General features: G+C 37.6%; 2 protein-coding genes across 2 annotated transcripts; one reads left to right on the top strand and one right to left on the bottom strand.

Moving 5' to 3' along the window:
- The first annotated feature begins 207 nt into the window (after positions 1-207).
- ccnd3 (cyclin D3) lies at positions 208-4,204 on the top strand. The gene is made up of 5 exons (XM_059329101.1): positions 208-696; positions 780-995; positions 1,739-1,901; positions 2,638-2,780; positions 3,484-4,204. The coding sequence occupies exons 1-5, from the start codon at positions 460-462 to the stop codon at positions 3,679-3,681; spliced, it is 957 nt and encodes a 318-aa protein (XP_059185084.1). The 5' UTR covers positions 208-459; the 3' UTR covers positions 3,682-4,204.
- nuak2 (NUAK family, SNF1-like kinase, 2) lies at positions 4,191-17,613 on the bottom strand. Its single transcript, XM_059329100.1, has 6 exons — positions 17,131-17,613; positions 11,420-11,540; positions 10,526-10,677; positions 9,377-9,442; positions 8,191-8,443; positions 4,191-7,294 (listed from the first exon to the last, which is right to left on the bottom strand). The coding sequence occupies exons 1-6, from the start codon at positions 17,368-17,370 to the stop codon at positions 6,255-6,257; spliced, it is 1,872 nt and encodes a 623-aa protein (XP_059185083.1). The 5' UTR covers positions 17,371-17,613; the 3' UTR covers positions 4,191-6,254.
- Positions 17,614-24,455: the final 6,842 nt, after the last annotated feature.

Genomic DNA, 24,455 nt, shown 5'->3' with positions numbered 1-24,455 from the left:
TACAGAAAATTCTTCATAAGAATAAGAAAAAATGTTGAAATGTAACACTTAAAGCCTTTAGCTAACGTTGCATTCAAATCAGCCATTTTCCAACGTTAAATTAAACCCCAGTTTCATTGTCCAAACTAGTTTATGGTAGTTACGATTAACATTAACTAACCTGGCTTTGAGGCCACATAGCCGGAACCTTCATTAAGTTCACAGTTTTGCCTGGCATTCGATTTTTAAATTTAAATTTCGTTTTAAATGTCTGTAATTTGGTTAAAAAAGCAAATCGGACGCGGTTTAAAGTTTGTTTTCCTAAAGAACCTATAAAACGAGGTGGCAGTGAACGTTACGGGCCAGATAGCATAGCTAGCCAATGTTAGCTAACTTAAATAACGGTTAACAGCCAGTTTAAAGGTATTTTTATGTCAAATTGAAGCCATTTTGAATACTTTTTTTATTTAACTTCGTCGAATGGATCTTTGTAAGGACGAAGAACTGCAAAGTGGATCCCAACATTTAAATGCCGGCGAAACTGGGCCTGATGTGGTTCTCCGGGCCGGCAGCGACCCTCCGGTGACCGAAGACCCGAGAATACTGCACAACCTGACGGCCTTAGAGAAGAGCTGCCGGGCGGCTCCTTACTTTGGCAGCGTTCAGACAGACATCCAGCCATACATGCGGAAAATACTGGCAGTGTGGATGTTTCAGGTGTGCAAATGAGTCATAGTGAAGTATATTGTGTATACTTTCATTTTAGCGGTCTTAAAATACACCATATGGCTCTTTTACAGGTGTGTGAGGAGCAGAAATGTGAGGAGGAGGTGTTTCCCTTGGCGATGCATTACTTGGACTGTTACCTGAGCAGTTTCCCCATTAAAAAGTCCAACCTGCAGCTATTAGGGACTGTTTGCATGTTCCTGGCGTCCAAAATGAGAGAGACTGTCCATCTGACTGCCAGCAAACTTTGCATCTACACAGACAACTCAATTTCAGTCTCAGACATCCTGGTAACTCTTTATTTTAATGTAAATCACACGTTATTTGGGATAATAGAAGTGAAGAGATCTAGGGAGTGCAGTTTAAGTGCCATTAGTATGTCTACAGCAGCCTAGGACAAAGGGTTAGATAACACACCATTGAACATTAACATTGGGCATCAATAGGACCTGGTATCTCAAAGACATTGGATCATACCCAAATGAACAACTCCTTTCCCTTCAGTTAGTTTGGTGTTGACAGAACAATGAACCACTGTCAGAGAAAGGTTCACGCACATGATGAACAAAGCTTTGAAGGTTGCATAATTAAAAGCATTCATGCAGTGGTGCTTTGATGGTGGAATGGTTTAAGATAAGATCAGTTCAAATAAGATAATATACACCTTTATTGATCCTCAGCAGGGACATTAGGGTTATTTTAGTAGTAGAAGGACAGAAATAGATAGTTAAGTATAGAAAGCAACAAAAATGCATAAGATGTATTTGAACTAACATAGGAATAGAATAAAAATAGAAGATATGCACCAGCTTTTGGATTCAAATAACATAATAAAGTGGCAGTGGTGGATTATAGCAGCAAAGTCAGTAACACAAACACAAACAGGCTAATATGTGTTATAATACTGGTACTTAGTGAGTTTTTTTCTGTATTAATATAATAGAATATAGTGCAAGAGTCAATATAGCATCACAAAATGCAGTATCATTTGGTACATTATGATATAGCTTAGAGAAATATGTGTGTGTTGCAGCAGTGGGAGGTGGGAGTGGTGTCCAGGTTAGACTGGTGTCTGGCCTCTGTGGTACCCTCTGACTTCCTGGAGCCAGTTCTTCATGCTCTCCCCTTTGTTCGGCCCCACCACCTTCCTAACATGCGCAGGCATGTTCACTCCTACATCGCTCTGGCAGCCACTGGTAAGTTACATAACCTAATTACCAACAAATGAACAATGAGACAATATGCATCAGGAGTGGATAAATAAAGTGCAATAAAAGTTGTTTTTTTCAATATCCCTTGTGATTGAATCAGTGATTAAAAACAATTGTCAGCGAGCATTAAGTGAAACAGTGAAATTAAATGACTTTCCACGCAGTGAACAATGGACACAAAGCAGCCATAACTTTGATTACGATGTGTCAGCAGTTCATTTTGGAGACAGAGAGCTGAGTTTGTGTAATCCTGCATTGTCTGCTGTGAAAGACCTGCGTCCGACTATTCAGCTGGCTGATTTCCCACGAATCTCTGTGGTGCTGCCCGAGGCAACAGGTCACAGAGATACAGTTAGTTAGTGCTCTTTTAGGCAGACTATGACAGCCCTTAAAATTAAGACAATTCCTGGCTCCTGACATTGTAACCCATTCAAAAAGGTGTCTGAGCGTGGATTGAATGTCTGGCTTTTTGTCTCGGCGTGTCTCCTGCCTGGAGCAGTTAGGATGTTGTATCAGATTATCAGGTTTTGGAAAATGTCTGCTTTTGAGTACTTTCTTTTGTCCATCAGTGTGTGACTACAATGTTGGCATCCGTTTAATTGTCTACGTCTAGCCTTTTCTAGACTTTCTCACTGTTACAGATACTTTAATCCTTCATTAGGTAATAGTATTATGATTCTATTAATCTGAAGAGTAAGTAATGTTCCTCTCTTATTGCCAGACAGCAGGTTTTCAGTGTTCCTGCCCTCCACTGTTGCTTGTGCCTGTGTGAGTGTTGCTACTCAGAGACTAAAGTTAGTGGATGCTGCCGTCTCCTCTGATTCTGTGCTGAAGTTTTTGGCCAACCTTTTGGTCATTGATCTGGTAAGGGTAATGTTTAACTGACATTTTTAGATGATATCTCTTTTGACTTTGCCCTATGGTCAATAGTGACTGACATGTGATCATTTTAGACAACCCCCTGTTTAAAACACAAGTATAAACAAGGCTTTAGAAGAGCAAACCTGTGAAGAGTCAAGTTGAATGACAATGGAAATATAGGGTTTACATAATTGTAAACCCTTCTAATAGAAATGGGGGAAACTATTCATTTGAGATTAACTTTAATTAATTGAGTTGTCTTAACATAGTACAATGTTAAGCCAACTCAATTGATCCACCCCCCTAAAAAAGATCTCCAAAAATTAATTTCCTTTCAGACCTCCATATCCTCTAATTGACTTCCTCTATGGTAGATTTTACGTATATTTCCCACTCAAATCACAATAAAAAGGTACACTTTTTATACTGAAAAAAAAAAAAAAATTCCATATCTTAAAAAATGTGGACGTACATTGATGGTACAAAATTGCATTCTCTCTCAGTACTGGACCAATTTAAAAATAGTTGCTGAGTCACTTAGAAACAAAAAAGGTTGAAAAATACAGAAATTCCCATTTAACTGGCCTTGGAAAATTTCTGGAAAGTTAGACACTTTGCAACTTTACTCAAGATCCAACAGGAAAAGTCTGTCCATGACTCACTGATGAACTTATGCTTGTTTTTCTTTCAATCTGACCCTGAACAGAGCCCTGTCCTCCTCTGCTATGACCAGCTAAAGATTGTGTTGGCGCTCAGCCTGCCCTCATGTCTCCAGGCTAATGTTTGCAGATCAGGAGCAAACAGCTCAGAGATCAGCTACACGCCTGCCGACTTTCAGGATTCTGTATTGACACCAGTGAGATCACCGCAGGATATTAGCTTAAAGCACTCCTCCCTGACATGAATGGCTGCAATTAATTGCAAATCCACATCCATCAAACACACTTAAGAGCCTAAATACCAGGCAAAATGGGTCTAAATGCCATTTCTGCTAAATCTAAATAGTTATTTTTGCAAACTGATTGCTCTGAGGATTCATCTGCTACACGTAGAGCTATTACAGTTCGAAATTTGGTTCAAGTGTACGTCCTGTTGCTGCCAGTTTTTAAGTTTTTTCAGTTGCTAAAGCAGCTTTGAAAGATGGAACATGATTCATAATACTGTTGAAGGTTGATTTGCACTGAATCGTAATAGCAACGTTTGCACATTTTAAATGTTGTCCGTTATTCATTTGTATTCAGCATTGACTGAAATGCAATATTAACTTTCTATCTGGATAGTTGTAACAAGTTTGTTATTTATAAATGTTTTGATGCAATACAGACTTTTCTTTGGGACTACAAATCAATACTGTTTGACATAAAAGACAACATAAACATTTGCATGTAGGTCACTAAAGACATTAGCCAGCCATTGAGTTCCTTGTGTTATTTTATTGATTTCCTCATTGCGGTCACAACAGCATGGCAGATCAGTCATACAAATGATAAGCCGAGAAACTTTGGCAAACATGATTTTTCTTTCTGTTAATGAAAAAAAATATTAACAGAGCCTGCATAACTGCAACTTCTGGGACAAGGGGAGGGAAAGGAAAACGTGATGAAATGCCCAAATGCTTAAAAAAAATAAACAGATACAATTTTATACCATCTTCCCCTGTGTCACACTTCAATAATAAATGATCAGTAATCTGTGACTGATTAGAAATGAATGACAACAACTTCCAGTTGAAATAAGGCAATTCCTGGTTAATTTTTGTAAAAGGTTTACATCCCTGATGAAAAAAAACAACAAAAAAATCCAGTTTTTACATTCCAGTTTTTGAACAACAGCATGGTTTTGCAGCCTCTGGGTGCTGCCTTGTGCAACTTTTATTGCAAGAACTCAATACTTCATTGTCGGCTGATTAATAAATTGCATGGTTATATCAGGTTTCGATGCTCTGATAAAGTGCTGTTCCAGGCGCCAGCTGGATGTTCTAGTTTGATGCCAGCATGCCGATCAAATTCAGTAACTCAAGTGTGCAGTATGACATTTCAAACAGAAACAAACATACTGTTGTACATTCCTCTGATCACCAGGAGGTATTTCATAAAGCAGGAGTAGAAACCAGATATGTTGTCAAACCCAATTAAAGATCATCATGTGCATGCATAATTCATGATTTTACTTCTAAAACCTGATATTTAAGTTTCGTCTACTATTTGAGTCACCAGGTTAAACATTTATTAACATTTAAATGGCTGAACTTCTAATCCGGCTTTGTGAAATACTGTACCACCACAGGCGTCTAGATATTTTAAATTAAAATGCAAAGTTCAACACACCTGAGCTCCATGATTGATCTTAAAAATTCCGCTGAAAGGTTTCACATTTTACACCGCATACAGTAGTTATCTGGGGCTCATTGTTCACTTTCAAAACACGTCACTGTATTGCAAATTTAAATGAGTGACCTTCAAAAAAACAAAAGTGTTTGGTTGAGTGATTGGATGAGCCCCACCCTCCTGGGAAACTGCCACCTGCACACAGAGTTAATGGTCACCGGAGCACTTGTATCATCACAGGCTATGAAGCGAAAAGCAGGTTCTACTGGTTGTGAGTCATATTAGTCATGATTATTATTCAAGTCATTATCCAAACTTAGAACGAGTCATTTCAAAAGAAATAAACACTCTTTGAGAGCTGAAGTCCCTGTCACAACAAACATCCTCTTGGCACTTTTTGCTGTCGCTTTAAATAAAAAAATAAAAGTCCAATGACATTAGAAAATTTGCTCTTTGGTATCCAAGAAATGTAATTTTCCCCACATCCTAAAGCACAGTAAAAAGCTGTAGTTTACCCTTCCTAACATTGACCCTGTGCGTTATTTCGGTTATCGTAGATAAACATAAGGCTGACGGATGATTAGCTCTCACACAGCTGGAATCCAAAAGTGCTGTAAAGTCATAAACACTTTCTCCAGCTGTCCTGTTGACCATAAAAGACACTTTGTGGATTAAGCAATATTCAAACAACAGTCCTATTGTGACTCTAAGTGTCAGTTCCCTAGTTTATGGTCACTGCTGAACAAACAGTTTTGACTTTGAAGACCAGAGTTTTGGTTTCAGGGTGGCTTTTTGCATTAACTCCACTTCTGATAGTGAGCTCTTGTATTGAATGAGCTCTGATTGACCAGCAGCAGCTTTCTTATCCTGAGGATCTTTGAAATGGACATTTTCAATACTGTGCCATCTGGTTTTACTCAAACTCTAATTACAAGCTCTTCATAAACACATTTATCAATCATTGCCTAAAATACAATCCGTTTAACAAGAAGCCTTTTTGGTACTGTGCAATTCCTGAAGTTAGCCAAAACCATCATGACTACAGTGTGCTGGTCATTTTATTTAATGCACTTTGGCTGTCCTGTCTTCAGTAGTTTACAGTCACTTAAAAACAAGTCTTTAGTCAGTGTTCATCACCGATTCCTGCTCTTCAGCTTGCTGCAGAGCCTCGTATAACCAAGGCCTGTTTGTAAGCCTCTGTTACATTGTCACAGTCTGTGATGGAGAAGGCACTGTCAGCCACTCCAGACTGGTAGCAGTTCCAGGACCGCAGCGACCCGTCCCCAAGGATCCCGTCTTCTTTGATGTCCAGCAGGTTGTCAGCAGACACGCATCCTCTCATAATCGCCTTGGCTGGTTTATCTATCTGCGCTGGAGGTCCTACGCGGTCTGGCAGATCCAGCTGGTCGAAGGACTCAGAAGACAGAATGCTGTCCTCGCTGATGGCCCCACTCGGTCTTAACCTGGTGCCTCCGCGTGGTAGAGAGGCTGCCAGCTGGTCCAGAGAGCCAAACTCCTGCAGCCGATCTGACGAGAACTTTCCATTGCGCTTGAGGATGCCCTTCCTGTGGGTCGGAGCTGAGGGGCACTCTTTAGTTTGTGGTGTCCAGCCAGAGTCGCTGTTCTCTGGAGAGGAGGAGTAGTACCCCGACTCATGCTCCGTGGGCTTCTTTAGGATACCTTTGCGGGGCAGCAGTGCAGATGAAGGCGCATTAGCTGGTGCAGACAAGTCCAACATCTTCTGTGGCTCCACAGCAGCGGTTTCACTCATCGCTTTCTGCTTCACACTGTTGCGCCTCTTTAAAATCCCCTTGGAGGGCCGACTGTCTGTGTTTACTTCATGAACGGTCTGGGAGACGTTGTTCTCCTTTCGTGACCTTCGCAGAGAGCGCTGCCGGACTACATCCCCTCCGCCTCCCTGTGAGCGGAGCAGGCAGCGCATTTTGGAGCCGTTCTCCAGTAAAGGCCTGGATGTACGCCGCAGCCAACTAGCAACACCAGCCAGCCCAGCAGGGTGTGTTGTTGATGGAGAGGCTGGTGAAGTTGTCTGCTCTGCTGAACTGCTCTTTGTCTCAGACAGTAATGGCTGCTGGTAGCCCCAGTTGAGCCACCAGTGTCCTGCGATCTCCTCTATTGTGGCTCTTCGCTCAGGATTTACCATCAGCATCCAGCGGATAAGCCCACAAGCATCTACAAAAAGAGCAATACAAAAAAGAAAACATGTTAAGTTTTGATCAACTCCTAAAATCCAAGACATCATTTGCCTGGGTGAAGACATTTGAATCCACCAACTCAACTGAGATCAAATCAGTGTTGCAGGGTAGCTTAAAATAAGGCAATCATTGCCAAAGGCCGGACTGAAACATTTGTCAAGATGTTGTCGTACCGTGCGTTTACACAGACAGCATAATTTCGCAATATCTTCCAATATGGTAGTTTGTTTGTGCTTCACTCCGCTCCACTCTTAAATTGGAAGTAGTCAACTTTTTCAACTAGCGACTTTGCTAGTTAGTGTGCCAACACTGTCTACTTATCAACTCTGCAACAAAATGTGTTCTTTATTATGCTGTTTAATGTAAGTTTACATTGATTCCCCCATAAGCCTTGCAAACACTACTCAATTCTGTTTCACAAACCTGGGAAGCTAAGCCATCTTACACTGGTGGCCGGAAACAAACCTCTATGAATCACTGTTTGTTTAATCATCGAAAACAAAGAACACATTATCTGGCCTTTCTAAAATGAGCAGTGGTGAAAATTACTACATTCTGTTATGAGTTGGTAAGCAGCTATGGATAACTAGTTGAAAAGTTATTTTTTTTAAATAATTTAAAACCCTAGAAAACCTGTATGTTGGCATATCTACGCATCAGTGTCGACTTAAATTCAGGTGGATACTTTGGTCTTTAGTGATTGGTTAGAGAAACTTGAACCCATTTCTCCAATAGAAATCAGTTAGAACAGAAGTTAGGTCAGACTGAATATGGAAAGGGAGTGTAAAGTGTTGACAGTTCTGTCCGATATCAGGCAAACGCATTGTAAAATAAAGTGCAAAACACAAAGAAGAGTTGAGCTGAAAGACTCACCAGAGGGGTTGGTGGGTTTCCGGTAGTTTCCAGTGCTTATCTGTTGGACCAGTGACTTGTGGTTGTGTCCATCGAATGGCATGGTGCCGTGAACCATAGTGTACAACAGCACACCGAGAGACCAAGTGTCCACCTCTGGTCCACGGTACGGCCGTCCATTGACGATCTCTGGGGAAGCATACAGAGGGCTGCCGCAGAAGGTTTGGAGATACTCGTCGCCGTGGTAGAGGTTCGACAGGCCAAAGTCTGCGATCTGCAAGAACGAGAAGTAGATGTTAAGCTGAGCAACAGTCAGATCTGTGTCATCATCATCACCATCATCAGATTACTGTAAAGAGGATCTAACCTCCCTAAAGATTTCCATATGCATCAGTATAAGTCATCGATCATAGGGCGCTACAGGAATGAGTCCTAAATCCCAGAAATGAATCAGAATATCTGAACTTCGGGTTCCCTTGTCCTGAAGTCATGAATGGGTTTTTGATGAGATGGCTGGAATAAATCTTTGGTTTATTAAAGCTTAAGGGCTTTTCACATTTTGTTCTACAGCTTAAAAAAATGTCAGTAAATTACCTCTTTTTGAATTTGAAAGCTTCTACCGGTTTTACAAAAGGGCTGTTGCCAACAAGTGGTTAATGTGAATAAATGAGGCCGGCACAGACATTACGGTCATCATCAGTTTAGTGGTGATGATGATGAAGTAAGACAAACCATGGTGAAGATGGCCTAACATCAGTTTTTCACTTCTAGTGATTGTATTTATGCTTCAAAAATCATGAAAGTGGTGTTCGTTTGTGAAGATTATCTTGCTGAACAAAACATGTATCATGAACTTTTATTTGCCACAGAGCTTATTTTTCTGCAGTAATCCAAAAAGCCAGTGGATTAACCCAATTGGCTTTTTGTTGCAGGAACCAGTGTGACACTAACTTTCAGGTGCGCCTACAAAAATACCTCATCCGTGCAAAACTTTAGTCACAGTGCTTACAGCTGATTGTGCAGTGAGTCACTCTTCCTTCACACGAACTTGTGCGTAATGTCATGAAATCGTCAGATATTAGACGTTAATTTCTATTTGAAATAACCATAATCCGCTGTCAAAATCACATACTCTTAAACTGCAGTCTTTTATGCCATTGAGCCCTGTGTGTGAATGTGTGTGTTGGAACACGTCCCATACACATACCTTCACATTGCCGTTCCCATCTAGTAAAATATTTTCCAGTTTCAGGTCCCGGTGTACTATTCCATTCTGAGAAGGAAGGAAAAAAAAGATATCAGTTTTGTGCATAACAATATTTTTTACAGTGACACCCAGGCCATTACACATCAGTTGACTGGAGGTCGTCTATATTATATAAAAGGATTAGTCTTTACTGGGTCAGAACACATTCTTTGCCGAGTGATTTTTTTCTGGTACGTCAGCTCTGCCTCATTGTCCTCCGCTCTGTGGGGGGGCATGCCGCTGACTCAAACACAGTCTGAATGTGTTTTGCTCTCAAACATGCAGGTCAACTACTTCTTACATATGGGCGCTGCTTGTTGTAGCAACGCATGCATTGTTGGTAGGTTGTATTATGTAGCATTCATTTATTGTTAAGATGCAGTCATGAAGAAACTTTTGCGTGCAGTAAATTAGAATCCATCACTGTACTATACATAAGAGATTAAAGGGAAAGTGGTTAAATGGTATTTTCTGGACTGCTTTCAACAAGGAAAATTAAATATTTGTCGAGACATCAGCGCTCAATAAAAGTGAAATAAGACAGCTGGTTGAAGCAGAATATGACGGGGCAATCCACTCTGTAAATACCAGCAAACATTTATGAAAGCTCTGCAAAGTGCTGAACAGAGACACTAAAACACAGTGTGCTGTAAATGTTCATAATTACACAGCAACGACTGATTGTGTGTCTTGAGCCCTTCTGTTCCATCACACACTCATTAAGAGTGTGAGAACATGTGTGTGTGTGGTGTGTATGTGTGTTGGGACAGCTGGCCTGAAGCCCTGACGCTAGCTCCCTCTCTCTCTCTCTCTACATGCCAACCGTTCATTTCCCACTGCATCGTTCTCACAGCCCTCTGTTCAGATCAGCAGGCTCACGCTGAATAATGCCCATTATGTAACTTTGGGGGTGCTGGTGCCCTGGAAAGAAAGACCAGCAGAGCTGCTAGTCTGAGTGGAGCTGCGTCATTAGTTTTGACATAGGAGACAAGATACTCTACTATAGCTATAACTTTAAGGTTTTATTCAAGACTAATGAATGCACACATATGGATAATATTAATGTTCTGTTAAAAGAGCATTATTAGTTCTGTAGTCTGTCTGATTTACCTGATGGCAGTAGTGCACAGCTGATACAATCTGTCTGAAGAAATGCCTGGCCTCCCGCTCAGAGATGTTCCTCTTGTCACAGATGTAGTCGTACAGGTCTCCTCGGCTGGCGTACTCCATCACAATCACAATTTTGTCCTTGTTCTCAAAAACTGGAAGATCAAAAAAACACAAGAACTCCTCTTATTGAAAAGTTTTACATCTGAAACTATATTCAGGGTTCTAACACCTTTACCAAAGTCAAATTCCGAAGCATCCGAAGGTTAGTCAAGCTTAGTTCAAGCTTTTCCAGCAACTTACAGCTATGGTAAATTACATCTTTATATAGAAACATACAGATCATTTCACTTCTACATCACATTATATTTGATGTTATTGTGCTGCAATCAACCAAAATTCTTCAAATGAAAGACAAAGTTTCATGATTATCCTGTACAAATCCTGTTTAATATTTGGACTGTGCAGAGCCTTTACACTTCCGTTACACACTGTGCTGTATGACAGATTACTATGACTCTCTGTACGGCCCCCAGTTTACTGTAATTTGGAGGAACGGGGCCCCATGATGACTGTACTGCAAACAAACATGCACTGAGGTGGACAAACGATGGACGATGACCATCTCATCAGGCGTGAGGGGCGCTGGGAGACACGAGGCTCTGCACAATATCCTGCAGCACTGACAGGGTACGAAGGGCCCTCTGCGCTTATGTAACATAGCATCGGTCTTTAGCACAAAGGACTTGCGTGACCAAACTCTGACTCTCAAACAGAGAGACTGACAGAGAGACGTCTTTTTCCAGGTATCACGTTTCACTCCGCATGTAGGAGATTCAGTCCCCTCTGAAACTAAACACAGAAACTCACAAGCCCAGAGTTTTGGGGACGCCGTACCTTCATATATGGTGATGATCTGTGGATGGCAGAGTGACGACATGATCTCAATTTCTCTGCGGATATGAACCAGGTCCTGCTCATCCTTGATCTTCTCCTTTCTGATCGACTTTATGGCAACCTTAAAAACAGAAAAAGAACACTTGACTTTTGGCGAAAAAGTGCATTTTACTTCTGTCAGAATGAGATTGTTTCCAGGGACAAATCAATAAAATAAAAGAGCTTTATAAAATAACAGATTATTATTTGGCCACAAGTTACTACTGCAGGATAATGGTGAATATTAAAACAGAGAGCACATGTTGAGGATAGTCATTAAAAGTCAGTAAAATGACACCATTTATCTTACCCTAGTTTGTTAACATTAGCCACTATAAGCTACTGGTAATAACAGATCAACTAAGACTGCAGCAGAAAAAATAATTATTGTATTACAACAACAACAATAATAAAGATAATACAGTAAAAAAGACAATATCTAATGCTCAAACTGTGAAACTTTTCGTTTTTTTTCACACACATTCTGAATTTGGTGCAGGCTTTAAAAAAAAAAAAGTTTTACATAGTGTCCAAACTTTTTTTTAACCTGGGTTGTATAAAATGTCAGAAAATAGAGGAAAACGTCCATCCAACCTAAATTTATTCAGTTCACTAAGTAATCTACATATTTGAGCAGCTGAAAACAGCCATTTTTGCAAAAAATGTTTTAATTGATTCATCTACTTATCATTGCAGCTCTATTTGTTCGGAATTCAACTTTATTTGTAAGTAGAGGAATGTGTTTATTGTTTCAGGAGTTACATAATCTCACATTAACAATGCAGTGATCAGCAGCTGCACTGCTGTTGCAATAGAGGTTGGCAAAAAAAAAACCCCAAAAACATTTAGCACAACCAGGTAAAACAACAATCCATTAACAAATGAGTTATCTAATAAAAAGTGCCTTCCATATGAGGCTCGTCCTCCTGTGAGAGGAACAATGGGCAGTGAACTGAAAACTGCCATGTTGTTTCTAACAAGGCAGAGGGGACACCGGGTCAAGTATTGGCTGCTGGAAAGAAAACTATTGTCTGCTGCAATCTGTAGTGTGTGAGACTCAGAATAAGGACATTTAAATGTGAATAGTTTCTACTGGAGTCTGTTTTCTAGGAACTATCCCATCCATCCTGTGGGCCGGTCTGTATACACGTCTTTATGTTGAGTTTGTCTATCTGAGGTTCAGATGCCTGGGATTCCTCTGAGCACTCAGTGCGTCATCAGTCCACCCAAACGCTGAAGGGTGTCATGTGGCCCCACATGGGCCACCGGTGGTCGGGCGTCCTTGTTTCCTCTCCTTTCTAAGCCCTCGAGGCCTCAGACACAGAGGAATGAGTAAAGCTGCGACTTGTCATATCAGTTTCAACACACAACTGTCTCCCGTCATGAGTCACTGTCTGGCCTTGGGGCTGCTCCGGGTCAGCACTATATTCACGCCACACAGAGCTTTTTCCTGATTCTGGGAACTGTGGTTTCCTGCGTTTGTTTGCATAGCTGTCAGACGGGCTGAGCCCACACTCACGATGAGTTCACACCCCGCTGCGATTATCTGTGTGTGTGCAGCCTTTGTTACTGTCAGTTTGTTCCACGCAATAAGCACCGAGGCTGAAATATTTGATATTTAGCCTGAACCAACAAAACCATACTTTTTACTCTTTTAGGTGTAACTGTTGTGCAGCTAGCTGAACCAACTGACGCAGCTAACGTTAGCTCGCTAGAATGCGACCTGCTTTGAGTGACGAGCAAAAGAAGCAATATGTAACTGACACATTACACTTCACAAAAATAGAAAAATATACTTTAAATTTCTAAACATATGTCAATAGCGATAATAATAACTCATTCTAAACTTTAAACATACACATTTTTCCATGAAAGTACATCTAAATAAAATACATTTACAAAAGACTGGCAGTTAAACGACTAATAGATTAGCATGTATTAAACTTAAGTCTTTTTTTTTTCAGCAAAAGTGCCAAACATTTCCTAGTGTCAGCTTTTCAAAATCTAATCCTACTGATTCAGCTAGTCATTTTATTAAGAATGTTTTACAGACAATCATATATTCACTTTTTAAAATTGGTATTTATGTTGTAAAATTTTACTCTCATTTTATTATTTTTATTATATATTTTTATTCCTCTTAGCGATTTTTATTTGTTTTTGTCGTTTTATTCTTTCAATTGTTATGATTTTTATAGCTTTTTAAACCATTATATTCTATTTTAATTATTATTTACATTATGCAAAACCTTGAAAACACTTATATATTGGTATATTGCCCAGCATTACTGTGAAGCACAGGTTTCAGCTTTGAATTTTTGTTTATTTGAACATTTAACAGACCAATATATTCTATAATGAAACTAACTGTTGGTTGCAGCCCTACTACCAATGTTTCCTCACACTCAAGTCTCCACTAACTAAGATATCTCTTAAGTTTTAATGGTAAATCACTAGTTTGAAACCAGCTAGTTGCAGCTAAGAACGTATAAAGGCCTTTCCCTGCAAACTTTTGAATAGCTGATAATTAATTGTGGACACACACACAGAATAAATGCCACACACGGAGCGTGAGGTCGACCCGACAATAACGTGTGCACCTAAAGGGGTTTCGCAATCTAACTTTTGCATGTAGATAATGGGAACAGCTGCAGTGCCACAACACACGCAAGATGAAGCCATCCTTTGTGTTGTGTCACTCCCCGTGTCAAATTACATATCTGAGTCCATTGTGTCGTCAATACTAAAAGGTAGATAGATAAAAGCAAAGCAGATGAATGTCTCTCCTATTTCCAGTCGATCCTGACCTATGTTTGAGCCGTACTGATATCTAAACACATATTTCAGTAATCAGTATTTAGACTTTCGAATGTGGGTTGAGGAGCAGGACGCGCAGCCTGCAGGGATACATTTCAGACACCAACTCATATCCTGTAAAAGCAAAGTGAAGCAGCAGCAGCCAGTCGTGTCAGACAGTGTCGGAGCAGAAATGGGTATAGGTATAGTGTGTGTGTGTGTGTGTGTGTGTGTGTGTGTGTGTGTGGACAAGGCTGAACTTGTATCACTACCTGTTTACTGCAGGTACAGCAGGGAAATTCCTGACTCCTACTTCCTTGACTTGCAAGCGCTTTCACTGACAACAACTATGACCTTACAACAAAGAGCATTTATAATAGAAATGACCTGGCAGCCGAGCCAGAATTACTGGCAAAGGGAGTTCACTTCATAGGCCAGGTATCTGTTTTTGTTGTTTTGATGAGTCACTATATCTCAAGCAAACTGCCTGCAAGAAAAACATTATGCATTCTATGTGCGCTTTTTAATAATTTGCCTATAATTTGAATTTCATCAGTACATGTTGTGACATTATGGAAACAAAGTAAATGAACTAGAAGAATGCAAATTATAGTAGTAGTGTAGTTTGTAAAATATACACAAACATACAGTCTAATAAAGCATGCAGTCTAACCGTACACCTCCAGGAAGTTTAAAGTGCATTAAAAAGGTGTTGATTCAACTTATTATGGCCTTTTTATAGACTGCAGTTAAATTATATCACATTATATTGAGGTGTTTCTAATGTTTAGTCTACTATCGCTTATATAAAAAGGTGCATTATCTAATTGTGGGCGTTTAAGAATATAAACACTTGAGTCTAATAAAAAAACACATTCTTACTGAGACACAATAAAGAAATAATATTATCCTTCAACAAAAGTAATTTGCTTGCCAACTCCTCTGTGTCCTTTTCAGGAGTTTATCTCTGTCCAGGCTGTTTTAAATACCTCCCATTTCCCCTGAGGTCACACACGGAAGAAATGGAATTCACCTGAAAGGCCAGTTGCATTTCCCCCGCTTCCTTTATCACAGAAAGAAAGTTACCTAACCTTCCAGTTTCAAACTCCCTGCTGAGAGACTTTCCATCGAAACGCCTTTCCTTTATTCTCCTCATGCCAAAAGGTGTTGAGCACGTAACACTTCTTGAATAGTGACAGATTTACAGGAATCAATTTCTGCTCCAGTCTCTCTCGGTAGAGCTGCTATGATTCATTGATTACTTGTCAACTATTAAATTAATCAATTACTATTTGAAGAAATTGATCTACTGGTTTCGATAACAATTTCCTTATTTTTTTAAGAAGAAATAAAAGGCAAAATTCTCTGATTCAAGTGTCTTAAATGAGAATATTATCAGGTCTCTTGACTCCTCTGAAAATGAACAGAAAATCTTTGAGTTTTGGACAAAACAAAACACTTTAAGAGCATCATCTCATCACAAATTTACATTTTTACATTTTATAGACCAACTAATCAGTTAATCAAGAAAATAATCAACAGATTCATCGACAATGACAATAGCAGCCCTATTTGTAGGCTGATACTATTGACACACACTATTGATTTTGTTGTCAAATGATCTACTTCAATGCCATTTTTAACAGATATGACTTGTTAAGATAAGAGGTTTATTGTAATTACTAATTAAACCGCTGATCAATTTCATTTTTTTTAAAAATGAAATCAATAATCATTTAGTGTCTGGAATGTCACAAAAATGTCAAATGGCCATCACAACTTCACCAAGTTCTGAGAAACTTGTGTTGTTTGATAAAAAGTAAAAATGCCCCAAATGATTTACTTTACAATGATTTAAAACAAAAAGAAGCAGAAAAGCATTTAATTCTAGAGGCTGCAGAAGATAATATTGAATTTCTTTTCAACATTTCGGCTTGATAAAATAAAAATAAGTGGCAATTATGATAAATTAATAGACTACGAATCGTTTCAGCTGTACTTAAAATACTTACAATGATATTTCAGAATCAAAATGAGCTTTATTGACCAAGTATGTGTGCTCAGGGGTACTTAAATAGAAAAAAAAATAGTTTGTGTTGAAGAACTCTCACATTTTGTTTACACAGAAGATTGATACTGCTCTTTCCAACCCTTTTAGCAAACAGAGGTGATCAGTTTGTGAGATTAAAAAGCTTTTGCTTAGATATTAAGAAAAACAGCTTATTTAGTTATCTTATCAAATGCACTGGACACTGAACTCAGTGTTCAGAAAACAGAGAGAAAACTCAGAGCAACCCCCCTAAAATAAACACAGTGAAGTCTTTGGGCAAACTCAAGCTGGTTTGTCAACTGACAAAGATCAGCAGCAAACACACACTGACCTGCTTTATGAGTTTACAGTTCAGTAGTATGGCTCATATATTCTTTACAGAGATAAACCTGAAGACAACCCTGCATATTAAATGTGCCCCATTAATTAAAACCATATGTAGGCTACCTGTGCAGACAGCAGGTCTACTTCTAAAAATACCTCGGTCTCTAAACAACAGATGGCAGATCGGACGGTACACACAGTTAATACTTAATACTGTCTGCAGGTGTGATAGAGACATTAAAACTACCCCATAGTGATAAAAGAAGGCACTCTGTAATCTGTATTATTTGTATCTGTATTATTTTTCTTCTACAAATCTATCAGTGTTTTTGTTCATTTTCGTTTGTGTATGTGTATATGTGACTGTTTACATGTACATATATGTATAAAAAATAAGAAAAGGATAATTGTATTTCTGTAATTGGGAATGTTTTTATTGTATTTTTCAATAAAAATATTTTGGAAAAAAAAAAAAAAAAAAAAGGTAAATATCAGTGCTCACCAGTCTGCCGGATCTTTCCTTGGCCTTCTTCACCTTGCCATAGGTTCCCTTCCCGAGTGTCTCCAGAAACTCGTACCTGTGCTTCAGGTTGTGTTTGTGGTGGTGTCTCTTCACGGCCTGTCTCTTCACCGTCACCTGGGACGGAGCTCTCCCAACCACAGGAGCGTTTTCATCGGGTGGGAGCGCCCCCAGAGACGGCCTACGGTTTGACGAAAGACGGGCAACATGTAAGCCGTCCATCCTCACGCGGAGTTGTTGTCTTTTTCGGCGTTGTTGAAGTGCATTCCTCCGCGCGGAGCTCTGTCGGGTTGTTGGAGCAAGTCTGCTCCCAAAGTGCGCTCAGGTATAGTTGAGATAAAAGTGTAGATATGACCTCCTCCGGTTGTGCGGCAGATTTCTAACTAAATGTTGAAGACAAAGACCTAAAGTGTGTGTCTGTCTGCTCTGCGGCGCTGAGACCTACTAGCAGCAGGTACACAGCGTGCTGCGGCTCAGCGGGCAGCCGGACACGTCAAATAGTCGAGGGGCGTTTCAGGTACACGGAGGAGCGTTTGATTTGTTACTCCGGGCGGTGCCGGTAATAGGTGAAGAATCATAGATTGAGGTTAGAAATAATTAATTAGAATTAGTAATAATTAATTTTGTAGTCCATATACCTTTTTATTCATTATATGTTTCCAAGCCTTCAAGCCAAACCTGAATTTTAGTTCAATTCACAACTTTGTGTAATTAACTGTGTAATATGCTATAAGTTGCAGCACACTGCAATATAAATAACAATATTAATACCTTTCTTAGCACTTGTAATAAAAGAAGTGGTGTAAAAAAGGTACAGTTACTTAAGTATTGTACCCAAGTACAATTTTATGGTACTTTAATTGCCAATTTATACTCATATGCTACTTTATACTAATACTCAACTACAATTCAGAGGGAAATATTGTACTTTTTACTCAATCCCAATAATAACAACTTCAGTTACCAGTTACTTTGCGGACTCCAATTACAAATGCAAAATATGATATAACAGTTACCTATGTGTTTGTGTTTTATCAGCTGCAACAGGTAAACATTTATGCATTAATACGTATAATACCGTTATATGCTATAATATCATGATATATAATATACTGTACAATATTTTTAATGGATCATTCTGCAAAAGATTTGGTATCTTAATTATGCTAATACTTTTGGAGCTACTTTTACTCATGTAAGATTTTGAATGCATAATTATTAATTTTAACAGAGTATTTCTACTTTTACTTAAGTACTGTTAGATGTAAATACTTGTTCCACCTCTGAAAGCTTTCAAAGCCAAGTAATAAGAATCGAGATCAAAGCTTTTGTGAATTGCTTTTGCAGTCGGTGTGCACTGATACACACAACAAGCACACCACAAAATGAAATGAAATGTGGGGTAAATGTAGGTAAATGATACAACTTTGGAATATTATGTAATAATAACCAGTGGAGTGCTGTAATTTACACAAATATTGCACTTCGCTAGAGATCTGAGGTACTTGTACTTCACTTGATCATTTCTATTTCTATTTCTATTTCTTACTTCTTTCTACTTACACTACGATTCAGATGGGGAAAATGTAGTTTTTACTCCTACACATTCATTTGAGAGGTTTAACTACTAGTTACTTTATACGTTAAGATTGTATATACAAAACCTATGATGAGCTTCGAAAACATAATGCAATAAATTAAAAAATAAATTAATTAATAAAATGAAACTACCCAAAAGTAGTCCTGTAGGAAATAGTTAAAATGCTCCACCTTGATACAATAATGCATCAAAAACAATAAATATATGATAGTATAACATCCAAAAAAGGGCAATACATTGTGCATTGTTCTTAGATACTTTTACATAAATGACATACACAGAGGGTTTTTACATTGCAGCATTGCTACTTTTACTTAAGTAAACCATCACCTATTATGACACAGATTAAAGATCAATAACTTTAATGATTAACTAACTTTGATGTTTATCTGAATCATTAAACTGTCTCTGTCTGAATTATCTACATCAAAATAAACAGATTATGGTGCTCACTTTTCCACCCTAATCTATATCTAGGCCACATGTAGATGATTAGTAGCGACTGGAATCACACAGTTACAGTTGCATGCAATAACTCTAACAGTCCCTCAGAGAGATAATTGGTATAATTATGAAAATACTAATCATAGAACTATTACATAATTTTAAAAAGGTTTACACAGACGACCAGCGCCCTTTTCACAAACAGAGAATTATCCACATGAATATTACGTAAAGTTTGCAGAGAAAACACATTAATCATAGCTAACTTCAAGAAGCTAAAATTTGTTTATTCAAACATTTGTTGGTCTAGAATAGGCAGTCTGGAGTGAACTAAGAGCAGTGGTGGGAAAAAGATTCAGATCTCTTACTTACTAAGTAAAAGTACTAATACCACACTGCAGAATTACTCTGCTACAAGTAAAAGTCCTGCATTCAACATTTATTTCAGTAAAACTATGAAAGTATCAGCATCAAAGTACGAAAGTATAAGCATCAAAATGTAATGTTAAAATGTTAAATGTTAAAGTATCAAAAGTAAAAGTACTAGTTAAGCACGATGGCCCGTCTGATATTGTTTTATATATTCCAAATACATGATTTTATTATAATTTTTGATGCATTTATGTGAGCAGTGTTTTGTTGTTGTCAAGGGAGGGCTAATTTTAGCCACTTAATATACTGTTATGTGGTTTAATTTTTAAAACATGCATAATCATTTTGAATTCATCGTATTTTTTCATGTTAAATATTGACCTGAAAAGTAACTAGTAACTAAAGCTGGCAGCTAAATGTAGTGGAGTAAAAAGTACAATATTTGCCCCTAAAATGTAGTGAAGTAAAAGTATAAAGTTACATATTTGGAAATACTCAAGTAAAGTACAAGTACCTCAAAACTGTACTTAAATACATCATTTGAGTAAATTAACTTAACTTTAACTTGACTGAGACAAACACATTTTATAAAAGAGAGGAGGTTGGATTGGTAGAGTCACTACAGATGAAGACCACTAGAGGTCAGCATGCAGTCACCAGTCAGGAGAATGTGAGTTGACTGGTTTGAAAACGTTTTTAACCTTCCTCTTGTGTCAGAGTCGGCACCGACCCGTTTTAGGTTTTAAATGCATAAAAGTACCACAGAACTTTTGTTTATTGCACCAAGTCTTTTTGACTTTGTGACATGTTTTCTTTGACCTCTATTTAGTTGGTTTGATTTGCTTGATTGGATGTTTTTTGTTTGCAAATCTACATTTTGTATTATTACTTATTCTGCTTTTCATTTTGTATTTGTATTTAAGTTCTATTTCTGAAAAAATGTCAATATATAGAGGTCAAAACTGACCCTAACACCACATATGTTAATAATATTAAAATTAAAAAAAATAAATAAAACACATTTTTTTGAGAGATGTCTTCGAGTAACCCTCAGTATGCTGTCAAAAGAAAAGCCCACACCAAAAATATTAAAACTAATCTTTTCATGGATTAGGAATTCTAACAAGATAACTAAGAGGTAAGAAACAAATTGGATCAAAAATAATTGTTTTGAGGGTATTCTATGAATCATTTAACACAGGGATAGTAGCAGAAAGCTAACAAAAGAGAAAGGTTATATGATGTTAAATGTAGGCATATTTCAGTACGTTCAGTGCTTATTATCCTATGTAGGATATGATATTAGTTCCGACCCACCTGATGAGTGTTTGTCAGTCAGGACAGGATTGTCAGACTAAATTATTTGAGCCAATTGGCTGCAGAAATTAAATATTTCATAAGGATAAGACTTAAAAAAGAAGAATGTCACCTATAGGAAAAATACTTATCATATGAAATGTACATATGGATGTACAGGAGACACATTTCCACAAATTAACAATGTCAAACATTTGAAATGAAATCAAAGCATATGCCTTTATTAGAATAGGCCTTTACAAACTTGTGTTGTTTATGTAATTCAGTATGTCTGCCAGAAGAGGGAGCTCATTAGTTGCATGGAGTTCTGCCACCATGCCCATAGGTGGTTATCTTGCACTCAAAAAAAGAACTTGTTCCCAGAACGAAATAAAATTATGGAAATAATTTCCACCTAAATAAAATGCTTTAATTTAGCGAGAAACTTTTGTTGAGTGAACAAAATGTAAATATGTTGGGTCAACATGATGTATTTGCATTACTGTTAATTAATTACCAGTGGTCAGTCCAACTAGATTTGTAAGGATAATTGTAACATACTAACATAATTTTCTTGGGCCATTTAAACATGTATGACATTATTAAGAGTTACTTTATTTAATAGGGTAGTTACAACTACTTTTTAAAATAGTGAAGTACAGGAATTAATTGTGCTGAACCAACAAAACAAAGTTATGTTGAAGTGGTTTAGCCTAAAAGATTACCTTTATCATATGAAAATGAACATAATAGTAATTATTCAGAAAATAGATCATTTTAAAACAGAGTATTATATTCAGCAATTTAATTAGGTTGTTTTAACATAAAGTATTCTAGTGAATTTTAAAGTGTTGAATTTTATGCTAAAACTACATGTTTTAAAACTGTTCAACCACAAAACATCATTTTATTTAGAAGAAGCTACATGTTAGACTAAGGAGAAGGTAACAGACACCCAGTTTGCTTTTTTGAGTGTGTTTCTATCTCAAAATGTCTCTATAATACTTGCAATTTCTTTCTTTTCCAAACAAAGGTTTTTTAAGTAGATTGACTTATGTGCAAAAATGTTTACTTTTACATAAAAGTAATCAGCTCTGTTCTGGGATCCCCTCTCGAGGATGGTGACTAAGCTGTCATCCATGACAGAGAATGACTCCTGCAGGACACTCTCTGGAGAGCTTCTTCAGCGATAAACTGCTCAACCCAAAGTGTGTGAAGGAGCGATATCTCAGCTCCTTCCTTCCTGCAGCAGCCAGACTGGACACCCAGCACTGCTCCCAGAAGATGACACACACCAAAACTGACAATAACTGCACTATAATGTACACAGACTCCCTACCTCCAGTACTTCAGTCTGGCATTTTATCATTTCATTCTGCAAAATTAAAAACAATTCTCCATGTAATGGTGCAATTTCAAGTTTTGAGTCTGTCTATATTTCATATATTGTTCATAATTTTCTATTTCTTATTGTTTAAAGTGTTAATACTTGTGGAACTAATAAAGGAATATCTTATCTTATCTTAAAATCAAAAGGGAAAGTTTAGGGAAAGTGATGTGGATCAGTGATGGACTGTATAATCTGTGGAAAAAAACAGAGCACAAGCTCCACTTCACATGGTCAGTCTTCTATCAGTCACAGTTAGCCACAGAAATTACATTTACATGCTGGTGGTGTATGTAACACACAAGAAAGACTTTTCTTGTCTCTTTTCCATTCATGTTATACACTGGAATTAATAATATGTACATTAAGATAGAACTTATTAGTAATTCAAGAGTACAAATTATACTTTTTATTTATCCCCTATAAGATTTACTGGAATCATTGTGAAAGCTCATTACTTTAAGGTCAAAATCTATGAGATAGTAAGTCAGAGATTAGGGATAGTAAATCAAATTAAATGTATCAATTAAAGAGGCATATTTTGACTTTGTTGGAAAGTTTTTTACAAATGCCTAAGAGCAACATGATACATAATACTGCTGTATTCACAGACACCAATTAAAAATCTGATACTACTGGCTCATTGCCAGCTGCATTTTGCACTTATTGCTTTATGGATGCTTGTATTTAACTCTGGCAATGTTTAACTGTAGCCTAGATTGTCTCGTTCATGCTGTGTTGGCCTACATATTACATAACTGCTGCTATATGTTCTGAATAAAACACAACCAGGCCATTTAATAGGCCTGCTATTTTTTATTAGGATCTTTTGACAAAGTACAAATCAGTTACATACTGACTACCATCATAGCTGCCTTAAAAAGCTGCTCTTTTGGTTTAGTTAATTAGATGTTGTAAAATGTGTATCAGCAAAAGTTCTGCATGAAAATGAAAGTAAAGTACTTAAGCGAGATTTACTCAGAGTATCAAATGTAAAAGTACCCACAATGCACATAAATTGGCTCTTTGAATGTTATACTGTCATATATTATATTGTTATTACTGATGCATTAATGTGTAAATAGCAACACTGTCAGTCAAGTGGAGCAATTTTAACTATTTCATTTTTTACAAGCTGATCATAAGTTTTGTATGTCAAATGAAAGTAGTGGAGTAAAAACTACAATGTTTCCATCTGAGTTGTAACAGAAATAGAAAGAAGGAAGATGAATGATGAAGTCAAGTACAAGTACATCAAATTCCTAACTAAGTAAAGTATGTGTGTAAATTAAAAAACACTGGTTATTATTACATATTGCTTCATACATGTACTCATAAGATTACCCGTACCATGAGTTTTTGAATATGAATGAGATGTGAGTTGTTTAGGGAAAAGTGATGTGGATCAGTGATAGACTGTATAGTCTGCAGCGGGGAAAAAACACAAGATTTCCTCCACTTCACATGGTCAGTCTTCTAAAGGCCACAATTAGCCACAGAAATTAAATGTATATGCTGGTGAAAGGCCTCTCTTTTCATGTTAAATTAAACCAAAAGAGCAACTTTGTAAGACAGCTATGATGAAGTGTTTTTGTTGTTGGCACTGATCTTTCAGACAACTGTGAATTATTGATGTTGGACTGGACCTGTAACTATGATTTGTACTTTGTCAAAAGTGCCTAATAAAAATAGCAAGCCTATAGAATTGCCTGGTTATGTTATATACAGTACAGATAGCCGCAGTTATGTAATATGTAGGCCAACACAGTGTCAAAGGGGCAATAAAGGCTAAAGTTAAACATTACCAAACAATACATTCACTACAAAGTGATCTATCCACATACTGGACCATAGGATGGATGTATAAATGGTGGAAAAATATTCAGATCCTTCAGTAAAAGTACTAATACCACACTGTGAAATGACTTCACTACAAGTAAAAGTCCTGCATTCAAAACCTCACTGAAGTAAAAGTACAAATGTATCAGCAACAAACTGTACTTATAGTATCAAAAGTAAAAGTACTCATTGTGAACATTGTTTAATATATTCCAAATATATTATTGGATTATTATTGTTGATGCATTTATGTTAGCAGCAGTTTACTGTTGTCAAGGTAGAGCTCATTTTAACTATACTATACTGTTATGAGGTTGAATTAATAAAAAAAAAATAAAAAAATAAAGCTGTCAGCTAAATGTAGTGGAG

This window comes from Centropristis striata, chromosome 3, assembly GCF_030273125.1.
Source record: "Centropristis striata isolate RG_2023a ecotype Rhode Island chromosome 3, C.striata_1.0, whole genome shotgun sequence".
NCBI lineage: Eukaryota > Metazoa > Chordata > Actinopteri > Perciformes > Serranidae > Centropristis > Centropristis striata.
Note: the sequence above shows the minus strand (reverse complement) of the source record. Positions and strands in the feature narration are given on the sequence as shown.

What these genes read in the sequence shown, in the direction of transcription:
- ccnd3 (XM_059329101.1), top strand. Translation starts at nt 460, where the DNA reads ATGGATCTTTGTAAGGACGAAGAACTGCAAAGTGGATCCCAACATTTA. An exon ending in TGGCAGTGTGGATGTTTCAG is followed by an intron (nt 697 to 779) that starts GTGTGCAAATGA and finishes GCTCTTTTACAG; the next exon opens with GTGTGTGAGGAGCAGAAATG. An exon ending in ACCTTTTGGTCATTGATCTG is followed by an intron (nt 2,781 to 3,483) that starts GTAAGGGTAATG and finishes GACCCTGAACAG; the next exon opens with AGCCCTGTCCTCCTCTGCTA.
- nuak2 (XM_059329100.1), bottom strand. Translation starts at nt 17,370, where the DNA reads ATGGACGGCTTACATGTTGCCCGTCTTTCGTCAAACCGTAGGCCGTCT. An exon ending in AGGAAAGATCCGGCAGACTG is followed by an intron (nt 11,541 to 17,130) that starts GTGAGCACTGAT and finishes TCTGTTTTTAAG; the next exon opens with GTTGCCATAAAGTCGATCAG. An exon ending in CTGTGCACTACTGCCATCAG is followed by an intron (nt 9,443 to 10,525) that starts GTAAATCAGACA and finishes CTTCCTTCTCAG; the next exon opens with AATGGAATAGTACACCGGGA.